Source organism: Mastigoproctus giganteus, chromosome 10 (assembly GCF_048544385.1).
Source record: "Mastigoproctus giganteus isolate SK-2022 chromosome 10, ASM4854438v1, whole genome shotgun sequence".
NCBI lineage: Eukaryota > Metazoa > Arthropoda > Arachnida > Uropygi > Thelyphonidae > Mastigoproctus > Mastigoproctus giganteus.
This window is the reverse complement of record NC_143584.1, coordinates 18055028-18082808: the sequence shown is the minus strand read 5'-3', so window position 1 is coordinate 18082808 and position 27781 is coordinate 18055028. Positions and strand designations below refer to the sequence as shown.

The window sequence follows — 27781 nt, the reverse complement described above, 5'->3', positions numbered from 1 at the left end:
ATATTAATGCTAGATAGTGGTGATCTACCTCCTCGTGGTGGGGACGATAACTTGTGGTGAGGTGTGAGAGGCCCATCACCATGAGGCTAAACAGTCATTACTATGAATATCTTATTAATAGTTTTTGTTGTGGGTCTTTGTGTTTGAGTTGACCCAAGAATCTGTTTTGTATTTTATTAACCTACTGAATGTTTGGTCGATGCAATGCCCAAATGAGAACTAGTTGCATATGGACGAAAGCCAGGGTGGTGACTGGGATGAATGCTCATTCAAATGACAAATATCCATGGATCACGCCACTTAAAGGCCAACTAAGATTGCTGAGGCCATCTTATCTCTTCTACAACTAATGCCCCTGAAGTGTATGAAATTTGTAAAATAAAATATCACAGAATAAAAGTATCTGCATATTATGTTCAAACTGGAAACACAACTACCTGCTGTGAATTCTATGGAACAACCAATTTATACCATAAGAGAAACAAACATCAAAATGTTTAAGAGTTGTATGACAACAGTTGAAATCTTTCTCTCTTTTGCGCACACACACACACAGAGTACAACATATGTAGAATAAAAGAGCATAAACTAAGTTAATATATTTTAAAAAAAAATTTAAGAAATTATCCTTTCAACTTTACTATATTCTATTTAATACATGAAAAATATGAACATGTTGTTACTTTACCCTTCGTCCTTTACAAACTAAAAATAAAACTATTTTGTAGATATAAAACGCTTACCAAATTAAGGTACAGTTGGCTGTACTGATCTGATGTTAATTTTTGTAGCATTTTCTTAAAGGTTCTGGATTCCTTCAATTTTTCTGCATCATCATCACAAAACTGAAAGTAAAAAAAAAAAAACTTTCAAATTCATTTGTATATAAATAAATTTTCTTTTAAAGTTAAAAGCACAATGATTAATATCATATACAAGGGGCATTTGAAAAGTCTGTGCCCTGAGTATGAATGGGCAGTGGTATAGAGTTAAAAATTTTTGTACTTAATGTTATATAACACTTCAAATAGTAACCCACCAGGATTCATGCAGTTTCAATAACAAGTCCTGAAGTCAACAAAGTTGTGTGAATGAGGAAAAATGGATAAAATCAGTCACCATACAGTCATCCAATATTTGGGAAAAAAGAGACTAATGTCAAAGGCAATTCATGAGGATATGGTTATAACAGTAGGGAAAGGATGTCCCTTACTATTCTATGGTAAGAAGTGGGCAGCAGAATTTAAATGAGGGAGGGAGAGCTGGAAGATGACCCATGTTGTGGAAGACCTGCAACACCCATCACTCCAAAAGTTGTTGCCACACATTCAGACAAGATGACCAAGACACTTGGTCATCTTGTCTGAATGTATATATACCATGACAAAGGAGTGGTCCAAGCAGTGGAAATACAGTTCTTCTCCCCACTCCATCCAAAGAAAGCCAAGTCAATTCCTTCTGATAGCAAGGCGATAGGATCAATTTTTTTTTGGGATGCTCGTGGAGTGTTGCTAATGAATTACCTTCAGAAACGCCACTCACAGGAGTGTATTATGCAGACTTTATGAGGTCTGCATGAAAACATCGCAGAAAAATACTGAGGAAAACTAAGCAAAGGAGTCTTGTTATATCAGGACAGCATGCCTGATCACAAGTCTTTCACTGCCGTTGCTGTGCTGCAGGAGTGCAGCTTTGAAATCTTGGACTATCCCCATATTTATTTCCTAATTTGAAAAAATACCTAGCTGACACCCATTTTCTCATTGCAGCATCAGTGGCAAGAGTGGTAAATTTATTGGTCCAAAATTTATTATTTATTGGCTTATAACTTTGACTATATTTGATTTATATTTAATATTTTCAAAAATTTTAGATCCATATTCTTTCCTCTCTCTTTCCTTTACTTTAATCCTCATTTATTTATTTGCTTCTTTACTTTTTTTTCCACACTTTTTCCATATTGCCTCTATAATATCTATTATTATATATTGTATATTATGTAACACGTTGTTGGATGTTGCATATGCAGCCACTTACATTTGCAGTCATCCCTTTATTTCTTTATTTTTACTCTTCTTCCTAATAGTTTTACAGTTTATTTTTCATGGCTATAGTGAGTGCTAGTTGCACTGCACTACTCATACTGCCTCCTATAATCAGTTTATTTTCTGTTATCTACTTTATTTCTCTCTTTGGCAGCAGTCTGATTTTGTTAGCAGTGAGCACTTAAACTTTCCTGTTTGTTCAGTTACTACATTAGGGCCTCTGTGATGTGATATTATTGCTTTGATGGGCTGGCCTTTGGGTGAATGTCTGTCAGTGTCCATTGTAATACATTTGCAATACATTCAAAATGCAGTAATATCTGCGGCTGTTGTATCCAAGGCTGCTCCCATGAGATTGGATACAACGGTCATTTATTATTTGTTCCTTGCTTTGTTTGTCCAATATCTATTTTTCTTTTGTGGTTAGTTTATTGTATCATATTTGTGATATTTCACACCTTTTTTGGCCTCGATGCAGTCAGGTGGTGCTGGTCTAAATTTATTATTTATTGACTTATAACTTTAGCTACATTTGCCTCGAATTTATTATTATTGGCTATATTTGCCTTACATTTAATATTTTCAAAAATTTTTAAACACATATTCCTTCCACTCCTTCCTTTTTCCACTTCCATCCTTGTTTATTTATTTGTTTCTTTGCTCTTTTTTCCTGCACTTTTCCATATTGCCTCTATATTATCTATATAATTTTAATATATATATATTAATATTAAAAAATGCCTCCTTATTGTTACTATATGTATAGTATTGCTTTTTGTTATGTTTGTACCTTGCTTGGCATACTCAATCTGCAATTTTCTTGATTTAATCTACATTCATAATTTAAATTACATTTAAATTTATGTTCTGGTAACATGTGTGTGGTCAGTTATGCTTTCCAGCCACCAATGCTTGTCTTTCTGTATTTTTTTATTTAATTTTTCAATATCTTTTCCTCACCTATTGTATACTATTCACCAACTAGCGGGTGTGCAAGAAGTCACAAAACCACAACGACAGCAGGCATATCATGCCTTTAAAAAGCAAGAAATACAGTAGAGCATCAGTTATCCAGAATAATTAATGTCAGACTTCTTCTGGATAATCGAACATAAGGCAAGATTAAATAAATTCTGTTGTAATGTGTTAGGGTAAAAGAAAAATACTTCAATTATCTTGAAAAAAAACAAGTTTATTTAATTTAAAAAATAATAATAATAACTTATACAAAAAAAATCACACATTTACATATGTATGTATATTCGGATAGGTATTTTACCGCAAATTTTATGTATAAAAAAAATTTTAAGTAATTTTTTAAAATAATGTTCGAACGTTTTCTGTTTCATCTGTTGTGACTTTTTTTTTTTTTTTGCTGTGAAATCTCAAGTTCCTTAATAATATCTATTTCATTCTATCACATTCTTACTGGTTTTCTGCCCATTTTCAGTGCTGTTTCTTTTCGTTGACATTTTATTGTAAAAAACTGAGGAAAATAAATTGCACAGTTTCAGGCTGATATTATTCTTATCGAATCTGGAGCTAAACTAAACATAATATGAAATGAGAACAAAATATGCAATTGAAAACTGGGTTCATGGAAGCGAATGACTAAACTCTATCACTCATGGTTTCCTAATCCAACATTTCACCAGATATAGGAAGTAAAAAAAAAAAAAAAAAAAAAAACAGATAGAAATGCTCTCATAACATAATAAACACTTGTCTCAAATACTACCATTAATAAAAAAAAAAGAAAAATCAGTCTTTCAAATTATTCCAGATAACCGACATTCTACTGTAGTTTAAAATGGGAAAATTTATTTATAATTGTGATGTTATATTGTATAATGAGATCTAAAAACAGCATTATAAACAACAGTCTTGTTATAAAAAAAAAAAAAAAATTTTTACCAACTGCATAGCCATCTGGAGGGATAGAGAGCAAAAAGAGAGGGGAAAGAAAAAAAAAAACACCACCCAAAATTCTGTGAGAAGTTAAGTTACCACAGCAATGGTTGTTTTTTTGATGTACACGGTGCTAAAACGAATTTTTTTTAATGGCTAATCTTTTCCAATCAAAAACAATAAAACTTATAAAGTTAAACATATTTAACTTTATAAGTTTTATTGTTTTTGGTGTATCTAAAGGCACCAAGCACACTAGCCAGACTGTTAAAATGTATGTAAAATAACTATATATATATATTAGGCTGTACATGGTCCGGAGATGTAATCTCCTCTAACCACTTTGGTGTTGTTTCAAAGTATATTGAAAAAAGAATATATACTTGGGTAAAATAATATTTCCATTCACCTTTATCTAATACAAGGACAAAAAGAAATTATGCAAGTATACATACATACAAGCCATACGAATGGTCGACACTGCTATAAAGTCAATGAAAGTGTGTCAAAATAAGAAAGCAACCTAGTAAAACTATAATAAAGAAATAAAGGGAATAAAAATATGTATGTATCTTTATAGGCATTCCAGATGTTAACTTTAATCAGGAAAATAGTTGCAAATCATGCCATCTTCATTAGCCATTTCCAAGAAAGAGGAAAGTGAAGCAAGTAAATAGGGCATGTTGCATAGCTATTCCCTAATAACTATGTAATAGTCTGAAATAATAGATAATTTGAAGAAATTGAAGAATTTAGTTTTCAGTTGGTAATTCCTATCCAGTGATATGTTGCACAGCCTTACAAACAATGGTTATAACCCTCTAGTGGGCATGTCAAAAAACACCCAAGGTTCTGCACATGTGGTTTATTTTATATATCATCCATTTTTTTTGAGACAAAAGGTAAGAAATAGCCGTAAATAGTGCATTTTATAATCTTATTCTTTAATAATAACAGACATTTTATTATCCAATTTTTTTTTTTATTTCCCGACTACTTCATTTCCAATATACAGCAACACAGAACAAGAGAAATTGAAAGTGAAATTAAAGTTCTATGGAAAATCAACACAGGAGTGGGTGCTTGGTGTATTCCGCATTCAAGCATCAAACCATAAACAGTTTTTTTAAGCTAATATGTCGCCAATTAAAAAATAATTAATGATGCAGATAAAAAGTGAACAGCAACAGTAGAGGAATACCAAAATTCATAATTACATAATTCTAACAGATATTTTAATTTTTAAGTTTTTCTGTTTTTAATTGATGAGACCTGCCAAAGCATGTCCACTAGAGATTAATAAGGAATGTGAGGGAAGATATTTTATACATACATGAACATGCACACTTTATTTATTTCTATAATATTTACATACCTGATTATAATCAAGGCACAAGATATCAGGCATATCTGGACTAGAGTCTTCCAGTTGCTCAAATGCTTCTTCATGGCACAGAAGAACACAAAGTTCTGTCCTAAAAAAGATAAAACAAATTAGTAATTTTTTGCTATATCCTGTGCTATAAAAGTTATGTTTTACAAATAAAGAATGCAGAATTCTGAGAGTTTAAACAGCTTATGGTCATCTCAATTTTTGAAACTTACCATTAATTTTTGGATGGTATTTTACTATAGAAAAGGGCACAGATCACTATAATTATTATAGTCCCTCTGGTCTTTGTCATAGAGGAATGGTTTAGTTAGATGTTGTATTATGCAACACACCTTTTGCCCAATAAGCTGGCATTTATTTACAAGTAATGTGCATAATCCCCAAATAATTTATATTTTAACCTTTCAGTCTTCCAGGGTCAGCCCCACTGGGACTGACCCTGGAAAACTGAAAGGTAGTAGTAGTAGTACTTTATATCATCCATAGCACTGAAACTAGTCATACAGTACATACAATTATATAGTATCGGTGTAAATACACCATAGTTAATCCATATATTTGAACTACGCTGTATTTACACCGATACTATATAGTTAATTATTAAAATCCATAAGGATTATGGCCTGTGCATTTAATTTTCCAAATACATTACCACCACACCCTTTTGGCATCTCTCATAATGTGGATATAACTTCACAACTGTGATGGCTTGTTGTATTACCTGGGTACCTGCCCGCCCACTGATGATGAAGCCGCACTGATGATAGGCCAATAGCCTTGAAACGGTCGCCGGGGGGAGCCTGACAGTCACGGAGTTTCCGAGAATGGGTAACAACAGTCTTCTCTACTGGGGAAGTGTTACCTATTGGAGGAATTTATGAGTTTTTGAGTGGTGTGAGTTGAAGAGTTACTGTCCCTTTCATTCTTCGACGACATTTCTTTTCCTCTTCCAATCCTACTATTACTTTCCCTCTACCTTTTTGCTTTTCTAAGTCTAATAGGGACAAATGGTTTGAATTTTAGATCTGGTCCAATAGGTTTTTTTCACATTAAATTCACGCACAGCTTCGAAACAATTGTCTGGGTGGTGGTACCACTGAAAATAAATAATAGTATCTTCTCTACTAGAGAAGCGTTATTTATTTGAAGTAATGCAATAGTAGCTACCTCGTGAAGGCAACCACATTATGAGATACAATTAAAACGATGCCCTCTACGCTACATATGTAGTTCAAATATATGGGTTAACTATGGTGTATTTACACCGATACTATATAGTTAATTATTAAAACCCATAAGGATTATGCCCTGTGCATTTAATTTTCCAAGTACATACAATATACATAATAACTAATTACTAATTCAAATCCATCACCTTCTGAGATATACAAACTTATAGTAGCATGGTATCACTAAACTGTTAATAAAAGATTCAAGATATGTTCCTTTCTCACATTATAATACAATTTAAATTAATGGCCCCAGAACTAGGAGCCATAAATTCAAATTATAGGGGTTGAGGATTAGATTGTAGGAAGTTTTCTTTTAGCCAGTAAGTTGTTGATTACTGGAACAAGTTGTCCTCACTGGCTGACAGTTTGAATAAATTGAGAGGTCAATTGAATAGTTAGGGAAACATATTATTTATATTTTCTTATCCTTATCTACTTGGGTTTTTTTTTTTTTTTTTTTTGTCAGTGTAGTGCAGGGAAGCCAAAGGCTTCCCTGCACTACATGATGAAAAGTATCTCTATTACTACTTTAAAAATAAAGCATCAAGTTTGTAGTTACAGCAGTTGATTTTCAGGAGCTGAAAAAACTGTTTTGGTAACTATGATGCCATTTTTTGACTGTTCTAATCTCTTTCCTTCAACAACAAATTTGAAATAAAATGGGCAGCACACAAGAAGACAATTTTCTTTAACAATATTGAAAATTGTACTTTGCCAGTAGAAAAGTATGAAGTTTCACTGCTGCAAGAAATCTAATATATACTAATGTGATGGTTAAAATTCTTTTATTTCTACCAGGTATCAAAAAAAAAAAAAAAAAAAAAAACTGTTGACAAAAAAGCATTACACAGCAATAACTTGTTTAAGATGGAATTCTGTCTACTATAGAAAATTAGCCTATTCTATATTAAAAGTATAAGTTTCTGATATGTACATAAAAATGCAATTTGCTGGATACAGAACAATATTTATAATAATACTATCATAGGAATTCTATTACAGAAATTGGGCATACAAAGACTCTTACTTTATCTTAAATTTAGGCTTTGTTTGCTAGTTAGGATTTTTAAAAGAGATATTAAAATATAATTCAAAGAACCTGATATGCTGATTTACAGCCATATTTCCCATTTTCTTAAAATTTAATTTTGTGTGTGTGTGTAAGACAATCACAATGCTGATGAGATAAGATTGTTTTTCAGTGCACTGTCAACTAAATTACTTAACCCCCTATTATATTATAGTATTTTAATAAAAATTTAAAATAAAAAAAAATAAAATATGAATTACAACTAAATTACTTAACCCTATAACAAACACACTGTATTTTAAGAAAATAGTGTGTTTGTTAGAGTATTTTAAGGATAAAAAAAAAAAAAAACTAAAATTTAAAATATGTATTAGCATGAATTTTAGTATTACTCCAATATGGTCTTCAGTTTAAAAATGAATCACTGAATATTTTATGACAGAGAAGTACAGTCATAAACAAATTCCTTAGAGCTCAGTATCTGTGTACAAAATGAACTCTAACCCTTTCCTGTGCTGATCTTCTATACAGTTTTGATTTTTCTTGCTTTGGGCCACTGATTATTGAAAGTGAATCAGGAAATATATATTTTTTGGATAAAAAAATTGCTTTTACTAAATATATTTATTCTTATAATACAGTACAGCATCAAGAATGAAGAATAAAATTTTAAAGTGCAATATTTTAAATTATTTCTTGTCCCCCTCCCTCCTGCAATCACTGAACGGTGACCTAAAGCATGCCTGCTGGTATATAATTTTCCTCGATGTGCCTACCAGAGAGCTAAATATGGAAAATGCATTGACAATAATAACTGTAATCACTGCTATTTATTTTTCTATTGTAAAGAAAGATGGAGAAGCTGATTTAAAAACCAATCACAGCTATATGTTTCAAAAATCTTAATATTAGATAATTGCTATTTGTGTGGAAATGTGACAGATAATTTATTGGAAGAACTGCTGCCCAGTTTCAACAACAGGATGAAGGAGGTGTATTCATCTCTGGCAGTAAGCTAGTAATCTTGTAATAACTGAGAGTAAAGTAAAGTGGAGGAGAAATTGTTGAAGATAAACACAAAAAAGACACCTGTGGTGGATGGAATCTATCCAGTTATATTAAAGGAGGAAGCAAAGGAAGTAAGCAAACCCTTAGCCATAATTATGAGAGCTTCCTTGGACTCAGGTGAGGTACCCATGGACTGGAGATGTGCAAATATGACCCCAATCCACAAAGGAGGATCAAAGGGGGAGACAGTTAATTACAAACCTGTTAGTTTAACTTCTGGGAAATTAATGCGGGCACTGGTTAAAGAAGCATTGCAGGATCATCTAGACAAGACTTCAGTTAGAGCTCGGACATAGCATGGATTTGTTAAGAGGAAGTCTTGTCTGACAAATTTGATTGGATACTATGATGTAGTCACAAAGGAACTGGATGCAAAGAATAACTTTGATATCATATATTTGGATCTTAGGAAAGCCTTTGATACTGTTGCACATGGAATACTGCTGCACAAATTGGAGCAGTGTGGCATTGGAGGCAAATTGCTGCTATGGATAAAGAGATGGTTGAGAGGGAGAAGACAAAGAGTGGTAATCAATGGACACTGCTCTTCGTGGACTAATTTTATTAGTGGAGTCCCTCAGGGTTCAGTGTTGAGTCCATTGTTGTTTTCTGTATTTATAAATGATATTGATGATGGTATATCAGGCTTAATGTCCAAGTTTGCAGACAATAATGGCACTAATGACAGTACACTGCTGCAACAGGATCTAGAAAAGTTGAGCAGATGGGCTGAGAGGTGGCAAATGAAGTTTAACATTGACAAATGTAAGGTACTACATATGGGAAGCAGTAATCCGAGAGTAACGTATCAACTCTGTGGTACCACACTGACAGTGGTAGAGAAAGAAAACGACCTGGGGATAATTGTGCAGGCAGATATGAAGTTTTCTGAACAGTGCAGATGGTTTACAAGAGTAGCTCATGGTGTCTTGTCAATGATATACAGGAATTTTTCTAGCAGGGATAAGGAGGTGATTATCCCCTTGTATAAGGCAATGGTCAGACCACACCTTGAGTACTGCATACAGGTCTGGAGGCCTCATTTTAAGAAGGATGTAGAGCTGTTGGAACGCGTACATAGAAGGGCAACAAGATTAGTGAATGGAACAAAGGATTGCTCTTACGAAGAAAGGCTTAAGTTTTGCAAATTACAGTGTCTGGAGACTAGGCACCTGTGAGGTGATCTGATTGAGGTGTATGAAGCCTTGAATGGTTTGAGAATGCTCAATGCTGATGGGATTCTTCCTCTTACTCAGAATAATCGCCTGAGAGGGCATAAATTCAAATTGAGGAAAGACGGTTGTAGGATAGATGTGTGGAGGTTTGCCTTTAGCCAGCGGGTGGTTGATTGCTGGAACAAACTTCCATCTGTTGTAGAAGTTGATAGCTTAAATAGATTCAAGGCAGAACTTGACAAACATTTGGAACAAGTGGATGGGTGAAATAAGGGTTTTTTTTTTTTTTTTTTTTTGGCTGATGCTATATAAGCTTGCTTTCTTGCATCATGTGCCTTTGCTAATGCTAAAAAAATGCTAAAGGATCAGAAAATATCCCAAGCAGCATTAGTTTATTAATTATAATACACAGAAATTTCAAAAAAATTATATAAACATGACTGACATTCAGAATAAAAATTGACAGGTACCTGTTTATATGTTTGAAAACAAATGTAGCTAAATAAAATATATCTTTTTAAACTGTATTAATATAAAAATGCAGAAAAATTATTAACAGGTGCAAGGCTAATTACGCTTTTTTTTTTTTTTAAGAAAACTCCAAAAATGAGAGGTATTAGAACCTATAGTACTTAGTACTGTGCTTGGGTTGGAGGTTGAGAAGACAAAAGAAGATATTTGTTGACAATAAACTTGAACTTCTGTAGACTGTAATTTTCAGGAAATACATACGAAGGAAGGTTGTTCCAGAAAACAGCAGCTGAATGAATAAACGAGGAAGATGAAAAGTTGGTTCTGTGAATTTGAAGTTGGACAGTAAATGGATGTTGGCAGCATGTGTTCAGACTGTTTGAAAGAGAGAGAGGGAATTATAGAAGCCAATTCAGAAGAACAGTGCCCATGGAAGTATCTGTAGAAAAGGCATGCAGCAGAAACAGTATGCCTATGAGACAGCGAGTGGAGAGACTCTGTTAGAGATGAGTCATTAATTAACCTAACTGCCCTCTTCTGAATGGAATCTAGAAGCCTGAGAGAGAGTTTGAGGGCACTGCCCCCAGATGTGGGAACAATATTCCATAGTGGAGTGAATTTAAGATTTGTACAGCGTGAACAGCTGTTTGGATGAAAAGTACCAACTAGAGCAAAAGAGGAAACCAAGTTTTTTAGATGCAGAAGAAGCAATATTTGTAATGTGCTTGTGCCAAGACAGATTAGAAGTCAGGAAATGGCTGGATATTAGCAAATTTCCAAGCAGAAGGAAAAACACTTTTGGAATAAGAAAGGAAAAAAAAAGGTTGGGAATAGCCATGAGATAAAGGCTCCAATGGAGAAGAGACAATCACCAAGTTGTGAACTGAGGTGCCTAAAGGACCAGTCACTTCGCCCGTGTACTTAGAAGGGTTGTTTGTGAGAAAAAGATCAAGCGTGCTGGCTGTATGGTTAGGATTGTCCGGTATTCTTGTAGGTAAATGAACAATCTGTGCAAGATCATTAGTAATTGCAAAAGTCTCAGCATCTCGACCAGCTGGGTTGGTGTGACTAGAAAACGGAAGCCAGCTGGAGTTGTGAACATTAAAATCACCAAGGAAAATTACCTCACTTGGAGAGTTGGACTAGAGAAAGTCAAGCTGCAAAAAGAGGAAGTCAAACAGCTCCAAGTGATTAGTGGAGTTGGGAGAATGGTAGAGACAACAGATGAATTTGACACAAAGAGAGAGATTTTAAGCCAGAGAAGATCAAAAAGAGGACATTTCAAATTACCAAGTCTCTGACAGGGAATATCAGAATGGACACATGTACAAGTATCATCTTTGAGGCGAAAGGAATCATACAGCGAATAATTTTGGCAGCTGAGATGAGCAGTAGTTGAATCAAATGATAACTAAGATTCTATCAGAAAAAGTACATTGGGTTTGGCAGACTGAAAGTGGAAATGGACATCGTTGAGATTAGAATTGAGACCATGTATATTTGTGAAATGAACTAGGAAGTGTTTGTAACATTCATAATACCAGACCTGCACAAAATATATGTAGATCACTGTTGTTGAGGTCATACCAGAAAGTGTAACAAAAAGACACTGTAGGCAACGTGTAAGTCAGTAATTTATCACTTTTTCCTGTCTTCTCAGTTTCCTTATTACAGTTGAAGATCTTGAAAAAGAGATCTCCACAACTGTAATGTATCGTTATGTCTAAATTCTGTATTGTTTTTGTTCATATCTCTAATTTAATAATTATTTGTTAATTACATGCAGAAAAATATTTCTTTCACTCTATTTCAGTTTATTTTACTATATGCTGACAGCAAAAATAATTTTAAATAATTATTACTAAAGATAAAATCACTGAAAATTTCAAAACAATTTAAGATTCTTTTGAAATTTTCAAAAATTCCAGCTTTTCTTTTTACATATATGCATCAATTATTTCCACTCTAAATTTAAAATAACACAATATGCTTAACATAATTGAAAGAGCTGCTAATGAATTCTTTACAAAATTTAAAAACAGATTACACTATAGTAAGAAATTAGATGAATATTATTATACCTTGTAATTAATCCATAAAAAGTTTTACCAGTTCCATTGTTACTGGATTTGATAACTGGAAATCCACCATGTCTTGTATTTAACAAAAGCTGGGCTAACTGTGACACATTCTCTCTGCTTTTCAGAGTAGCAATTTCAGTAGACATTACATGTTGTGCTTCAAACAGTTCTAAATTAAGACTAAAAAAAAACACAGTGAAGTAAAAAAATTTTGATAATTCTGTTAGTTTTTAATAAATAAAAAAAATCACTATGTGAATGAAACAGATGCAAAGCATGTTGTATAGTTATGAATTTTTTTCAAGAGTCATTATTTATCTAATAAGATTAAATGGGTTTTATAGTCCAAGATGATGCATGCATGAATAAGTAAGTACAGAATTGAACAAACAACTGGAATAACATTTTAAGTTTTTTGACATAAAGAAAATACAGTTGAATCAGTGAATACTACGTTGACATAGTAAGTGATTGAACACTCTCAAGTTCATGTGTGCCTCTTTCAGTCATCTGGACATGCACTGCTTATTTTAGTTTATTCCATTCCTAACATTTTATGTTATGTTTGCATTTTCATGTGTGTATGTACTTAGCTGATGAAGGAACACATTATTCCGAAAGCTCCTATCTACCGTATTAAAAATTTTAGCTGCCGCATTCACTGGTTCAACTGTATTTTCTTTATGTCAAGTTATGGAATCCAGTGCCACAGACCCATTTTCATTTAGTAAGTTTTTTGTTCCATTCTGTTAACACCAAAAATAATACTGAAGTGGCATAAAAATCTACAATTTAACTGACATTGCTACTTTTTTATTTATTTAGTTCATACAATGGTTAGAGGTGAGTTCAGCATAAATTTATTATTATTTTTTTTTACTTAATACAAATATTTTGTATATAACAATTAAAATTTATGGGCAGTTATTTAATCTTATCAGAGTATATGTTAATTTCAGGAGAAGTATGTACAGACTGAAGATGCACAAACGTATCACCTATTCACCTGGCTCAAAAGGTGAAGTGAGTAACTGAAGAGCTGTAAGTTTAACCTCTGTGGAAGGGAAAATAATGTAATCAATAGTTAAAGAAGTAATGCAAGGTCAATCTTGGTAGGAATGGAGCCATAAGACAATCACAGCATGGGTTTGTTAAAGAAAGATCATACTACCTGACCAATCTGTTTAGTTAATGAGGTTGTTACAAAGGAACTTGATGCAAAAAATAATTTTACATCACATACCTAAATTTCAGTAAAGCCTTTGATACTGTGCCACACTGTATGATTGTTATATAATTGAAGCAATGTGGCATTAGGGTCAAGTTAATACTACTATGGATAAAGGAAGGGATGATTAAGTGGTAAGAGACAATGAGTGGTTATAATGGCCACTGCTCTTCATGGACAAATATGATGAGTGGGGTTTCACAGGGGTTGGTATGAGCCCTTTGTGCTTTTAATATTTATTAATGATGTTGATGAGCATTTCAAGTATGATATTTACATTTGCTGATGATACATGGTAGACACAGCGGTTAATGAAAGTAATCAGAGTATACTACTTCAAGAGGACACAGATAAACTAAGCAGATGGAATGGAAAATGGCAATTACTATTATTATTATTAGCCATATGGTGCAAGGAAGCCTGAGGTTTATGCTGCACCAGCCAAAAAAATTTTTTTCTGAATTATCCAGAGAGAGAGAGAGAGAGATAAGTAGAAGGGAATCACCAAGAAAAAGAAGAATGATGGTATCCAGCTCAGGACCCTGGGTGTGCCAAGCCCATAGTCACCAGATGTGAGCCCCTGGGATAATTGAGGTTTAATAGTAATATATGTAAAGTATTGCATTTACTGGAACTACTGTATTAGCAGTAGTTCCAGATAAAATACCATTTAGTTGGTATCAACTCAAGATGGTGGAATATGTCAGAATAAATTCTGACACGAAATTCTTTGAGCAGTACTAACAAGCCTGTTAGAACAGTCCATAGAATTCTATCAATGATATACAGGAACTATGGCAGCAGGGAAAAACAAGTGATTATCCTGTTGCATAAGGTAATGGTTAGGCCACACCTGTAATACTGCATACAGGTTTGGAAACCTCACTTTAGGAAGGACATAAATCTGTTGAAAAGGATGCAGAGACAACAAGATTAGTTGGGGGCACAAAAGAATATTCTTACTAAGACAGAATGGAGTTCTGTAAATTGCACTCTGGAAATCAGCAACCACATGGTGACCTAATTGATGTGTATAAGGCTTAACAAGGGTTAAGTAAACTAAATGTTGATGGAATTTTTACTCTTTTTCAGTTGAAACCCACAAGGGGGCATAAACTTAATTGGAAAAGGGTGGTTGTAGAACAGATGTGCAGAAATTCGCATTCAGCCAATGCAATCAATTGCATAAATAAACTTCCACCTAGTGCTGTGGTGAGGGATAGTCTGAATAAATTTAAGGGAGGTTTAGATGAACTACTGGATGGAACAGGAAAACAAGTGTTTTTTTTTTTTTTTTTGGCTGGTGCTGTATAGCTTTGATTCCTTGCATCACATTGCTAATACTAATACTGCCTGTTTCTATACTGCTGCTCATATGATGGGATGTGTACACAACTTTTTGCATTTTGCATCTACATTCACACATGAGGAATTTTGTAAGGAAGGGGAGAACAGAAGTATACTAAACTCTAACAGGGAGCTAAATTATTTTGTAATAATGGAGAGCAAAGCGGAGGAGAAATTTCTGAAGTTAAACATAAAAAAGGCACTTGGAGTGGATGGAATTTATCCAGTTATACTGAAGGAGGCAGCAAGGGAAGTAAGCAAACTCTTAGCCATAATTATGAGTGCATCCTTAGATTCAGGGAAGGTCCCCATGGACTGGATATGTGCAAATGTATGCCCAATTCACAAAAAGGGGGTTCAAAGGGTGACACAAATAATTATAGACCTGTTAGTTTAACTTCTGTTCTGGGGAAAATAAGGGAGTCACTGGTTAAAGAAGTGATGCAGGATCACCTAGACAAGACTGCAGTAATAGTTCAAACACAGCATGAGTTTGTTAAGGGGAAGTCTTGTCTAACCAATTTGATTGGATAATATGATGTGGTCACAAAGAAACTAGATGCAAAAAATAATTCTGATATCATATACTTGGATTTCAGGAAAGTTTTTGATACTGCTGCACATGGAAGACTGCTGTACAAACTGGAAAGGTATGGCATTAAGAGCAAGTTTCTACAATGGATAAAGGGATGGTTGAGTGGGAGACAGCAGAGAGTGATAATAATAAATGGACACTGCTTTACGTGGACTAACATTATTAGTGGAGTCCCCCAAGGTTCGGCAATGGGCCCATTGTTGTTTTCTGTATTTATCAATGATATCGATGAAGGTATATCAGGCGTAATGTCCGAGTCTGCAGATTATACGAAGGTTGGAAGGGTTGTTAATGACACTAATGACAGTATGCTACTGCAACGGAATCTAGAAAAGTTAGGCAGATGGGCTGAGAAGTGGCAAATGAAGTTTAACATTGACAAATGCAAAGTACTGCATAAGGGTGACAGTAACCCCAGAGAAATGTACCAACTGGGTGGTGTTATACTCAGGGTAGTGGAGAATGAAAAATACCTGGGGGTAATAGTGCAGTCAGATATGAAGTTCTCTGAGCAGTGCAGATGGGCTGCCAGAGCAGGTCATGGAGTTTTGTCAATGATATATAGGAATTTTGTTAGCAGATACAAGGAGGTGATTATCCCTTTGTATAAGACAATGGTCAGGCCACACCCTGAGTACTGCGTACAGGTCTGGAGGCCTCATTTTAGGAAGGATGTAGAGTTGCTAAAACGAGTACAGAGAAGGGCAACAATATTGGCAAGAGGAACAAAAGGGTGCTCTTACCAAGAGAGGCTTAAGGTCTGCAAGCTGCAGCATCTGGAGACTAGGCACCTGCGAGGTGATCTGATTGAGGTGTATAAGGCCTTGAATGGTTTGAGCAGGCTCAATGCTGATGGGATACTTCCACTTGCTCAGATTAAGAACCCGAGGGGGCACAGATTCAAATTGAGGAAAGACAGTTGTAAAATAGATGTGCAGAAGTTTGCCTTTAGCCAGCGGGTAGCTGACTGCTGGAACGGACTTCCATCTGTTGTTGTGGAAGCTGATAGCTTAAATAAATTTAAGGCTGAACTAAACAAACATTTGGATTGACCGGATGAAAGGGATTTTTTTTTTTTTTTTTTGCTGATGCTGTATAAGCTTGCTTTCTTGCATCATATGCCTCAACTAATGCTAATGCTAACTTTTTAAGTTATTCAGTATTACATAGTATTTAACAACTGAACTTAAATACACTGGTATCCTAATATACAGGTACAGTAATACTAATGTGATCTTTCCTGTGGTTTCAAGATACTTCTGATCTTCAACTCATACACAAAACAGTTATTAATATTGTAAATGACAAGCACAAAATTCTTACCAAGTTTCAAACTTCTGCTATAGCACACATTACTCACAGTTGGCAATGGTTTAAATTTTGAAAAATTATAACAAATTTAAGCTGAAACATTCTGTTTTTCACACTGTAGAATGTTACCTCTAAAGAATAACTTCCAGGCTTTCAGAAGTTATATTCTGATATAGCAAGTACATACCAAATAAAGTGGAATTCTTCTGAAATATAAGGTGTTTAAATATTCACCTGTATATACATTATAGAAGTGATTTATGTAATGTCATTCTTATTTTTAAAAATTTTTGAACATGGTTGTGAATAACTCTGGTAGAAAATTTTAACCATTATATATGATAAAAAACAAAGAAATATGCAGTTTTCATAACTTTCAAATTAATTACTGTACTTGTGCAGTATCATTGTGGAAGTTGATAGCTTAAATAAATTCAAGGAAGAACTGAACAAACTTTTGGAGCGAATGGATGGGTGAAATGGGAAGTGTTTTTTTTTTTTTTTTTTGGCTGATGCTGTATAAGCTTGCTTTCTTGCATTGTATGCCTCTGCTAATGCTAATGACACATCCAAGAATATTATAAAATATATAAAAAATATTTTATTGAAGATTAGGGAATTATTTAGGGGAATCCTGAATTAAATACCTTACTTCTTAATACAATCTTAAAGAACACATTTAAAGTTTGTCAATGTGAATCCTTAAGTGTCATCAGAATTTAGGACATTCCTTTTAGATTAGGTGGTAAAATATGGCAGAGTTTTTCGTACTATGCATCTGCTAAGCTTACTAGCAGCTGCTATGTGCTTCTCTCTCACTGATTACTTACTGTGATTGTTAATATATGATGAGTAATAAAACCAACAGAATGATGCTGTGTCTCCAGATAAATCATTTAGATTTTTAATTGATAATCCCAAACCCTGGTCACTTATTGTGAAATTTTCACATGCTTATTATGAATATTAATGTAGCAGGGAATAAAACCAAAGCAGATTGAATTACACTTTGTTCATAAAATTCCTTTGAATGTTAAATGGGAAAGGGCATACATTATATTTTTTACATAGTATTTGTGAACAGAGTGATGCCGCCAAGATATGCTAGACAACACTAATTAATCCAACCATCATTTTAAAAAATGTTATTTTATTAATAATATGGAAATGACAATTTCTTTAAATAATAACCAATTCAGATTAATTCTTATGCAAAGAAAAAATTTATATTTCTTGATATTAATGTATGCTACAAGTATATCCTGAAATAGAAAGAATTATGCAAAGAAAAAAATGGATATTTTTTAATATTAAAGTATATCCTGAAATAAAAATACACAGTATAGCATTTCTTACTTACATTTAATTTACTTACTTTCTGTTGCCACTGTACATAATAACAGGCTCAGAGTCAAGAAAAGGTATGCATTTGAACTCCAGTAATGAGTGATAGAAAGGATGAGTAGCATAATCTCCAACCCATTTAGCTACCATTATGGCTACCATAATGAGAAGAAGAAATTGGACATCATTAGTCAATTCAACCTACAATGTGAAGAAAATAGTACTATATAAATAAAAATAATATCTTTTTTGGCTATTGAAGCTAGTAATAGCTGTAATTTTTTTCCTTAAAACATCTTTGTTTACATTTTTAAATATATAGAGTGAGGCAAAAGTAGGTATACAGTTGTTATATATGAACCGTGTAACACAGAGAGAGCGAGACAAATGTGAATTCCTTAGGTTCTCAAAATATTTGCACTATTGTTCACACATGCCTGGCAACTGTCTGGAACACTGTAATGCACCTTGGCATAAAGATCTGCGCCTCCGTAGCCAGGTGGGAAGGAGCAGCAGTGCGTAACACACGCTTCTTGATTAGACCGGGGTTCGAGCCCGTCACCACCAAATACGGAGGATGCGGAAAGGTCAGGGAATGACTACCGCATATTCCCGGAGGAATATGGCCTTAGTTGCTAATGCTCCTAAAAACCAAATAACAAATAACAAACAAACATAAAGATCTTTGCATCCACTTCCTGAAAGACACCAGTGATGCAGCATTTAAGATCATCAATGATATGAGGTTTGTGGCCATGTACACTCTTGCCTAAAGGTTTGGAATAATGTTTCATTTTCTTAATTTTCAATGTTTTTATTAAAGTAGGACCAACTTGTTTACCAATTTTTATCATTGACAAATGCAAAGTACTGCATATGGATAGGAGTACCCAAGAGAAATGTACCAACTGTGATATTTCTATTGCGTATACAGGGTGATTCACTACCAGTGCGACAAACTTGCAGGAGGTCTAGGGGGCACAAAGACGAATCGGAATCACATAGCATTGCAGGGTCCGAAATGCCTTCGTCATGCGGTAGAGGACGTTGAACGAGGGGGTTGCGTGAATAGCGATCCCGCTGGAAGTCAGCATTTGTGAACCGTTTCTGTTGAAGAAACCAAGTAGCAAAAGTCCTCCGGAGTGGATAATCCGCAGGCTCCAATGACTGGACGCGTTGCAGATGGTATGAACTCATTTGGTTTGTTGACAGTATCCTCCATACAGTGGATTGGGAAATACCCAATTGTTGGCCTATCGCTCGAGTACTCGTACTTGGATTGCCTTCTGCAAGACGTACGACATTCTCCTCATTGTCTGGCGTCCTCGTCGTTCGCTCTCGAGTCATGGTACCTCTCGTGAAACAACCAGTCTCACGTAACCTTCTGTGCACACGTGCAAAAATCGTATGATGAGGAGCACGGGAAACGTTCCTGGTACAAGCGCAGAGCAGTGCGCCTGTTACAGTCTTCAGCTGCATATGCGAGGTGCATGTCGGCCAGTTCAACGTTTGAATACTCGTCCATCCTACTGCCTTGGGAACCGGTTCGCAAATGCTGACTTCCAGCAGGATCGCTGTTCACGCAACCTCCCGTTCAACGTCCTCTACCGCATGACGAAGGCATTTCGGACCCTGCAATGCTATGTGATTCCGATTCGTCTTTGTGCCCCCTACACCTCCTGCAAGTTTGTTGCACTGGTAGTGAATCACCCTGTATAAATGAAAAAACCTAAATAATATTTAAGACATTTCTAGAATATTCGAGAATATTCCTGAAAGGTGCAGAAGACTCCTCAATGTGGTAGAACATTGTAGATGATTCTAGAGTGTTTTGCAATAATATAAATTGAGGAGTAAGAGCTGTAACTTATGAAATCAAACACAACACCCATAATTCAGAAAGAGTGTATGGTGTAAGTTTTGTGAGTTAATATGTGATGCAATAAACATGGCAAGAAATAAGAAACTGAGTTTTGAAAAATGAAGTGCTATTAAAACTCTGTATAAAGAAAGCTATTCCATGAGAAGTATTGGCAAAAAACTAGGTGTTTTCATTTAAAGAAGTGCAAACTACCCTTTGACGATTCAAGGAGACTGGCAGTTTAAAGGACAAACTATGATCATGATGATGGTGCATAACAATGGAAGCAGAAAAAAAAGCCCATAACACTGATTTCCAAATGCAATCAATAACTTACTGTACTTGAAATCTGAGCTGAGTTCAATAGGAACAGAGAAACTCCCATGTCTACATCCACTGTAAAACTTTGTCTTAAACAAGCAGGACCTCATGGTCATGTAGCATTCTGAAAACTCTTATTTAAACTAGAAAATCGAAAGAAATGGGTGGTTTGGGCCAAGAGCGATCAACGTTAGACAATTGAAAAGTGGAAATACATACTGTGGATGGATGAACCTAAATTAGAAATTTTTGGATCTGAGACTATAGTTGAGACAATCAACTTAAGAAAAAATGGTGCCACACTGTTTAGTGCCTGCAGTCAAGCACAGTGGTGGTTTCATCACAATCTGAAGTTGCTTCTGTTTTAATGGAGTGGTGACATCATCAGAATTGAAGAAATTTTAAGAAAAGAAGACTATAAAAATATACTTGAACATAATGCAATATCCTCTGGACTTCAACTATGAAGAAAAATAATATTACAACAAGACAATAATCTAAAGCACAGCTCTAAGCTGTGCAGGGACTTTCTGGCAACTAAGTAACAGGTGGATGTAAATTATGGTGTGGCCAACCCAATCACCTGATTTAAATTCAACAGAGTTTTATGGGATCATCTAGACCAGGGGTTGGCAAACATTTTCTGTAAAAAGCCAGATAGTAAATATTTTAGGCTTTGCGGGCCAAGAGGCAAAATCGAGGATATTATGTAGGTACAGTCAGTCCTTGTATAACATGTGTTTACACTACATGAATTCGATCAGACATGATTTATAAATAGGGGAACGATATCGTATATAACATGAACCGAATTCGCTTATGCTCGATTGCTTTTGTGTTTACAAGAAATGGCAGTTGAACACAGAATCGTCCCAACTGAACGCAACACGATAGCAATGAAGAGAATATTCTGAAAATGTATTTATATTTTTGTAACAGTGAAGCGGATACACATTTCACCACAATAACGTAAAAACCCACACAACTGCAGCTATCGGTATTATCGCAAATGCAATTAGATCGAGTTTTCTACCAGTTTATAACAGATTCCACTAGCAGAAACGTAACTGGAAATTGTTTTTATTGTTTTATGGTAATAACCCCCAGAAATGTGCTTTAGTAAAATGTGAGCTAGTGAGGTGTTAATAGTGTGTCTCTGCCTTTATGGCAGAGACACACTATTGTGTTGTTTATTCAGTTGCTACACGCCGCAGCTTTGTTTATGTGTATCAAGCGTGCCTCCTCATTTTGTAATTGTGCTTTATTCTCTAAAAATGAGTAAAATTTTTAAAAGGTGTGAAAAGGAAGCATCCTGGTGAAGACACTACAGGTTCAGAAAGAAAAAGGAAAGCAATATTGATAGACAGAGACGGACTGGGTCAAAAATTCTTACCTGGGAAAATTTGTAGCTGCCTCATACTAGTGTTTATGGCCAAAATCACACTTCTGGCCTCCAGCCCACCAGGGTTTCCCCGGTAAGGCTTATGGCCAATCCGCTCTGTTAGAGAAAAAATATGAAATTGTGAAACACTTTGAGCGAAGTGAAAGAACATGTGACATTGCATGTGCTACAGGCCTAAATGACGCAATGCTGAGAATTAGAAAGAATGCAGAGAAAATAAAAACAACTTTCATAGCAGGAACAACTCAAAGTGTAATAAAATCCATTAGATCAAGACACAAGAATTGGAAGAGATGGAACGGCTGTCATCTGTTTGGTTAGAAAATCAAACAAAGAACAAGTTTTCTTACGATACAAGCAAAAGCATTAGCAATATTTTATTACATAATAGTCGTAATAAAATATGTAAATATTTTATTGCAATTATTTATTGTTTGGTAATGATTTGGTTACAAATGTGTGGTCAATCTTGGGTGGTTGGCACCTAACCCTATTTTTCCCATAGGGCCTGTTATTTATATTGCACGAGGGTTTTTCTAGGAACACAACTATCGTGCTATACGAGAACTAGCTGTACTTATATAATAAGAGAGAAAACAAATTTTTTATTGACAAAATTCAAAATATAATTATAATAATTGAGTACAATTTTTTGGAATACAGGTCTACTAATGAGAAGAATAGAATTCTTTTTTTTGGGAAAATATTTTGGTTAATTGGGGTTCAAAGTTAGTGTTCACTATCATCAAAATCGATTGCAAATGTTCATCTGTAATGAGATTTTACATATTTCATCTTTGAAAATGTCTTTTCACACAAATAGGTATTGTCAAATACTGATATCTTCTTTTAGCACCGCTATAGTGTCATTGTATAATAAACAATGTTTTGGCATTTAATTCAATAACAAAATAATACACTCTACAGAGCATTAAAAGTGTGACAATTAAAGTCCACTTTTCTCTTCTTTTCTTGACATGATGGGTGCATACTGGTAATAAAATAAAAATAAAATGTTGCGGTATGGCGAAATGCATGGCACTCAAAATGCTGTCAAGTTGTCACTGCGATTTGCTGTGTGCCGAGCAGCAGTGCAAAGCGATGAGAGTGCCACATACGGTCTCTGTCGCAACTACTCAACTTTGCTGTTGTAGCGAGAAAGCAGCCATAGACAATAAGTAAATGAATAAGTGTGGCTGTGTTCCAATAAAACTTTATTCATGGACACTAAAATTTGAATTTCATAAAATTTTCATGTTGTCACAAAATATTATTCTTCCTTTGATTTTTTTTTCAACCATTTAAAAATGTAAAAACCATCCTGAACTTGAGGGTCATACAAAAACACACAAAGGGCCAGTTTGGCTTGCGGGCCATAGTTTGCCGGGCTCTGATCTAGACAGTCAAGTCCATGAAGTCTGCCCATCTTCACAAAATTTATGGGAGACCTTGCAGATTGATTGGAATAATGTTAGTCAAGTCACTATTATAAAATGAACTGCCAGAATGCCCCATTTGTGTGAGGAAGTGATAAAATCTCATGAAGGATATTTGATGAAAAATCAGTATAGTTGTTAATATTAATCATTTCAATATTTTTTTTTTTTTGCTGTAAATTTTTCAATGCTTGATCAAAAATCTTAAAATACTTTGTAGTGTGTCGGGTTTTTTTACCTTACATTGTCATACACTGTCATTCCAAACTTTTAGGTAGGACTATACCTTGTCCTTAACTTCTCAGAAGAAAAAGTCCATAGGTGTAAGGTCTAGTGACTGTGGTAGGCCTTCAACTGACCCTTGCTGCACTATCCACCTTTGAGGAAATTGTTAGTCTAGTAAGGCACACACCTCTTGAACATAATGAGTCAGGACAACCCTGCTGGAAAAATAATTTTGCACCAATGTTGGTGCAGTTGTGGTATGATGATGTCCCTCAACATGTTCAAACAGTCCTGGGACTATGCTAACAAAGAACACAGGTCCAATGATTCTATAACATGAAATTCCACTCCAGAATTGATTTAGCTGGGCTTTTGGATCACCATTAAACATAGTTGTGCCCGTTTACATGGCCTGACAATTTGAAGCAAGTTTCATCAGACAAGATAATCTTCTCAAAGAGTACACTGCCCTGCATTAATTCATTCAGTGTGATCTCACAGAATTGCAAGTGTGTGGGTCATCTGACAAATTGTGTATCAGCCTCGGTTAATACAGCTTCAAATGTATATGATCCATCAACTAATACAAAGTTCTGTGAGATCACAAATTTCTAGTTCTTTCGACTTCACAAGAATGTTTGTGTCATTAACATTTTGTTTTCAGGGGTGGTAACAGTTATTGGTCAACCTCTCTCTGGTATTTTAGTGATGTACTCTGTCTGGTCAAATTTTTCATGAAGTCTGTAGATGGACAGCCTGCTTGGTGAGTAGCATTGAAGATTTCAAGCTACTTCAGGACAAATTCCACATTCTTGATGGCCTTTTAATGTTGTTTGAGTGCCCACTTGCATTTACCAGCTGTCAAATTCCCAGCCATTATTATCTATATATTATCTACCTGCAAAAATAAAAATATATAAAAAAATAAGCTACTATATACCTATACTATGTACCGCACACCTACTTTTGCCCCGCCCTGTATAGTCACTCATGTAGTTACTGTTCTCGACCAGAATTTTCCAATCTGTTAGTCAAGACCCAAAGAAATTTTGTAATGGGTAGCCTGGAATTCCGCATTAAACAAAAAAAAAAAAAAAACCCTTTGTAACAAAATAATTAAAAACATTATATGATAAGAAAGAATTAAATCATAACATGTATGCATTAAGAAGATCAACAAAAACGTTGCTATGCTTGTGAGTCACTTTTGACAACAATGTTTTCTACAAAGGAATAATAATCACAAATACATCCACCCTGCTTCCAACTAAACTGTAGGTGTACATACATGTATCTTGTTTTCATTCTTAATTTATTAATTTTAGATGTTTATGTTTTTATAATTTCATGGACCATAAACACTGGGCTGTTAAGCTCACTGAATTATGAATATGGGTTCCATACAAAAAAAGATTGGGAAACATTGTCTAAATAACACTGACCTTTTTTTTTAATATGACTATCTTGGTGCAATGACACTAAGATAAATCAATTTTGGAGAAAAATTCTAATTCATTTTCCCAGCTAATTAAAAAATATTTAGGAAAGAGTTTGTCCTCACATTTAAGCATTATGCTACCCCTACAAAAAAGCAGCTCCACATGCCAGTCATGACTGGCGTCATGACACTCCATCATAATACTACCAGTAAATACTGAATTTTTTGTCAGTAAGAGTGACAATAAAAATTTTTCACAAAGAATTTAACTCCAAAGTGATTTGACAATCATTTCAAAGCACTGCTCAAAGTGATTTACATGTGAAAAGTTAAGGAAATGAGATAATAAAATATTTGATATCTCAGTTGAAAGAAAAAATTCACTGAAATTAGATTTTCACTGCTAATTTGCAAGCATAAATCAATGATAAACCTCAGCAATACAAAAGACTTTGTTAGTTACTGAATGAAATACCCAGCAGTGCCTGGTAAAATTCAGTATTTCATGCAAGATCAGTAACTTGTTGGAAATCATAAAGCTAACATTCCACAAGTTACATTGCATGAAATATTGAATTTTCCCCAGGCAATACTGGGGAAAATTTGTCAGTTACTGGGTACTTCACCCAGTAACTGACAAAGCTTATTTCTTTCATTTTATTAAGATTTGTTATCAACTTGAGTTTGGAAAAAATCTACTTTCAATAAATTCTACTTTTGAAGCAAAAATCTACTTTCAATAAATTCTACTTTTGAAGTAAAAATCTACTTTCAACAAATTTTTTATTTCAACTGAAGTGACAAATACTTTAAAATAAGGCTATCCTATCTACCATGGATGGCCAAGTTTGGTAACACTGATATAATCATTGAAGTATAATCATTGTCAGTATAATCGTTGAAGGCTCGAGAGCTACAACCCTTTGAAGCATGTACATTTATTTAATTGCAATTTTATTTGACATGAGTTTCTTGCATGAGTTTTATTAAATAAAACTCATGCAAGAAATAAAAATTTACTTTTCAGATAAGTAATTTCAAAATCATAATTAATAGATTTTTTTTACATGTACAACATTATTTAACATGTTCATTAATAAATAAAGTAATATACGGTGGATTCTGGTTATTTGGGCCACCGGTTAATTGGGGCAGCCGTTTATTTGGGACAAATTTTAAAGAACAGAACCTAATCAAGAAAATAGCCAGGGTTTACTTCGCTTAATTGGGACAATATGCTGTTTAATCAGGGAAGGAGACCGCAGCAGTCGAGATTATCCTACAATTGTCTCCAACCATACCACGTGGTTCGGTAGGATTTCTGGAGGTCACAACCATAAAACAATTAGCAGTTCCCTGTTTATCGGGCTTTTCTGTTAGTGCTTCAATCATATAAAAAATTTATTTTCCAAATCTGCTCTTCATTCCTATTTTTTAAGCTTTGTAACTTGTTACTCCGTTCTCACTTGCACGTATCATGCTACTTACGATTTGTGTGTGTGCTTATCTTTTTTACTGTTTTAAATTTTAACCCCCATCCACAAACGTCAGTGAACAGAAATATCAACTAGTTAGTATGTACATATTACAGTACGTATTAATTAAGCTATGCACATAAGCGTAAATTTATTTTTATTTTGATAACCTGTGGAAAATATTCTTCTGATTTTCATGTATCATTTAATTGGAAATAAAGTGTAAATTTGTACTTAATACAGTATATCTTTACTTTTATAGCCTGTGTATAATATTCCTCCTATTTTCGCTAATTAGAATCACTATTTAAAAAAATTAAACTTTAAATCACAAATGTGATCACAATGACCGGCACTTACTACACATCGTATAGTGAACAGTCCATCGTAACGTGATTTGATCGTACAGAAAATAAATTGTAAAGCTGTATTTTTAAGTATTTACATAAAACTTTGCATAATTGGGGCAGCCGCTTAATCGGGCCAAAATGTACTAGTCCCGATGTGTCCCAAATAACCGGAATCGACTGTATTATGAAAATACCATCATAAAATGATTGGGTAAATACTGTTAATTAAAAAAAAAGTTTAATTTTTGTATTCATTTTCATATACAGTCCTCATTAAGGGCTGTATTATTAAGTCTGTTTAAAGAAGGACAGCAGAAGTTTTGGCATGAAATTGTGCCTTTTCCAATAGTGAAAAGGCACAAATGCTGCACGAATAAAGGAACAATTTCAGGAAGTATGGTAATTTTCTAAGGCAATATTGCAAGTAAACACTGAATTTTATTGTCAGCAATACTGACAGAAATTTTTCACAAAAATTTAACAAAGAATTTGAATTTCATAAAGAATCTAAAATGATTGGGAAACCATTTCAAAGTGATTTATGTGTGAAAAGCTAAAAACGATATGAGATGATAAAATATTTATCATCTCAGCTGAAAGCAAAATTCAATGAAATTAGATTTTATTATTATCACTGGGAACACTGCACAAATTTCTTAAGTAATGCCAACTGGTATTAAAATCACCAGATATATTCAGTTGCTATCTGTAAGTTTTTTTTTTCCTATCAGAGTATTAATTCGAGGCATCAATTTTTCCAGTCCATATTTTTCTCAGAGCTGCAATTCAAGTGCCAAAGAGCCACAGTTTGGCCACATCTGCTATACGCAATGACTGTATGAATCAAAGGAGAAAGTGATGCGGGCTAATTGTGTAAAGTGTATATTTCCTAAATTATACCTATAAGTTTGACATTTTAATAACTGCAGTTTATTAATGATAAGTTACCTCAATAAAAAACCAACAACACAACTCAGAATGAGGATTTGATATATTTTTAACTAAATTTTTAATTAATATAATTTCTTTCAAAAAGTTATGCAAG

The 27781-nt window shown here is 34.2% G+C and overlaps 1 protein-coding gene across 1 annotated transcript in view; it reads right to left on the bottom strand.

Annotated features, from left to right (window-relative positions):
- Positions 1-27781, bottom strand: part of LOC150078817 (chloride channel protein C-like) — a 111003-nt gene that overhangs the window by 6431 nt on the left and 76791 nt on the right. Inside the window, exons 13-16 of the mRNA XM_090382926.1 lie at positions 18260-18429; positions 12404-12583; positions 5329-5428; positions 744-845 (exon numbers count right to left, since the gene is read on the bottom strand). Of these exons, the coding sequence (XP_090239052.1) occupies positions 744-845; positions 5329-5428; positions 12404-12583; positions 18260-18429 (552 nt within the window). The remainder of the gene's footprint in view (positions 1-743; positions 846-5328; positions 5429-12403; positions 12584-18259; positions 18430-27781) is intronic.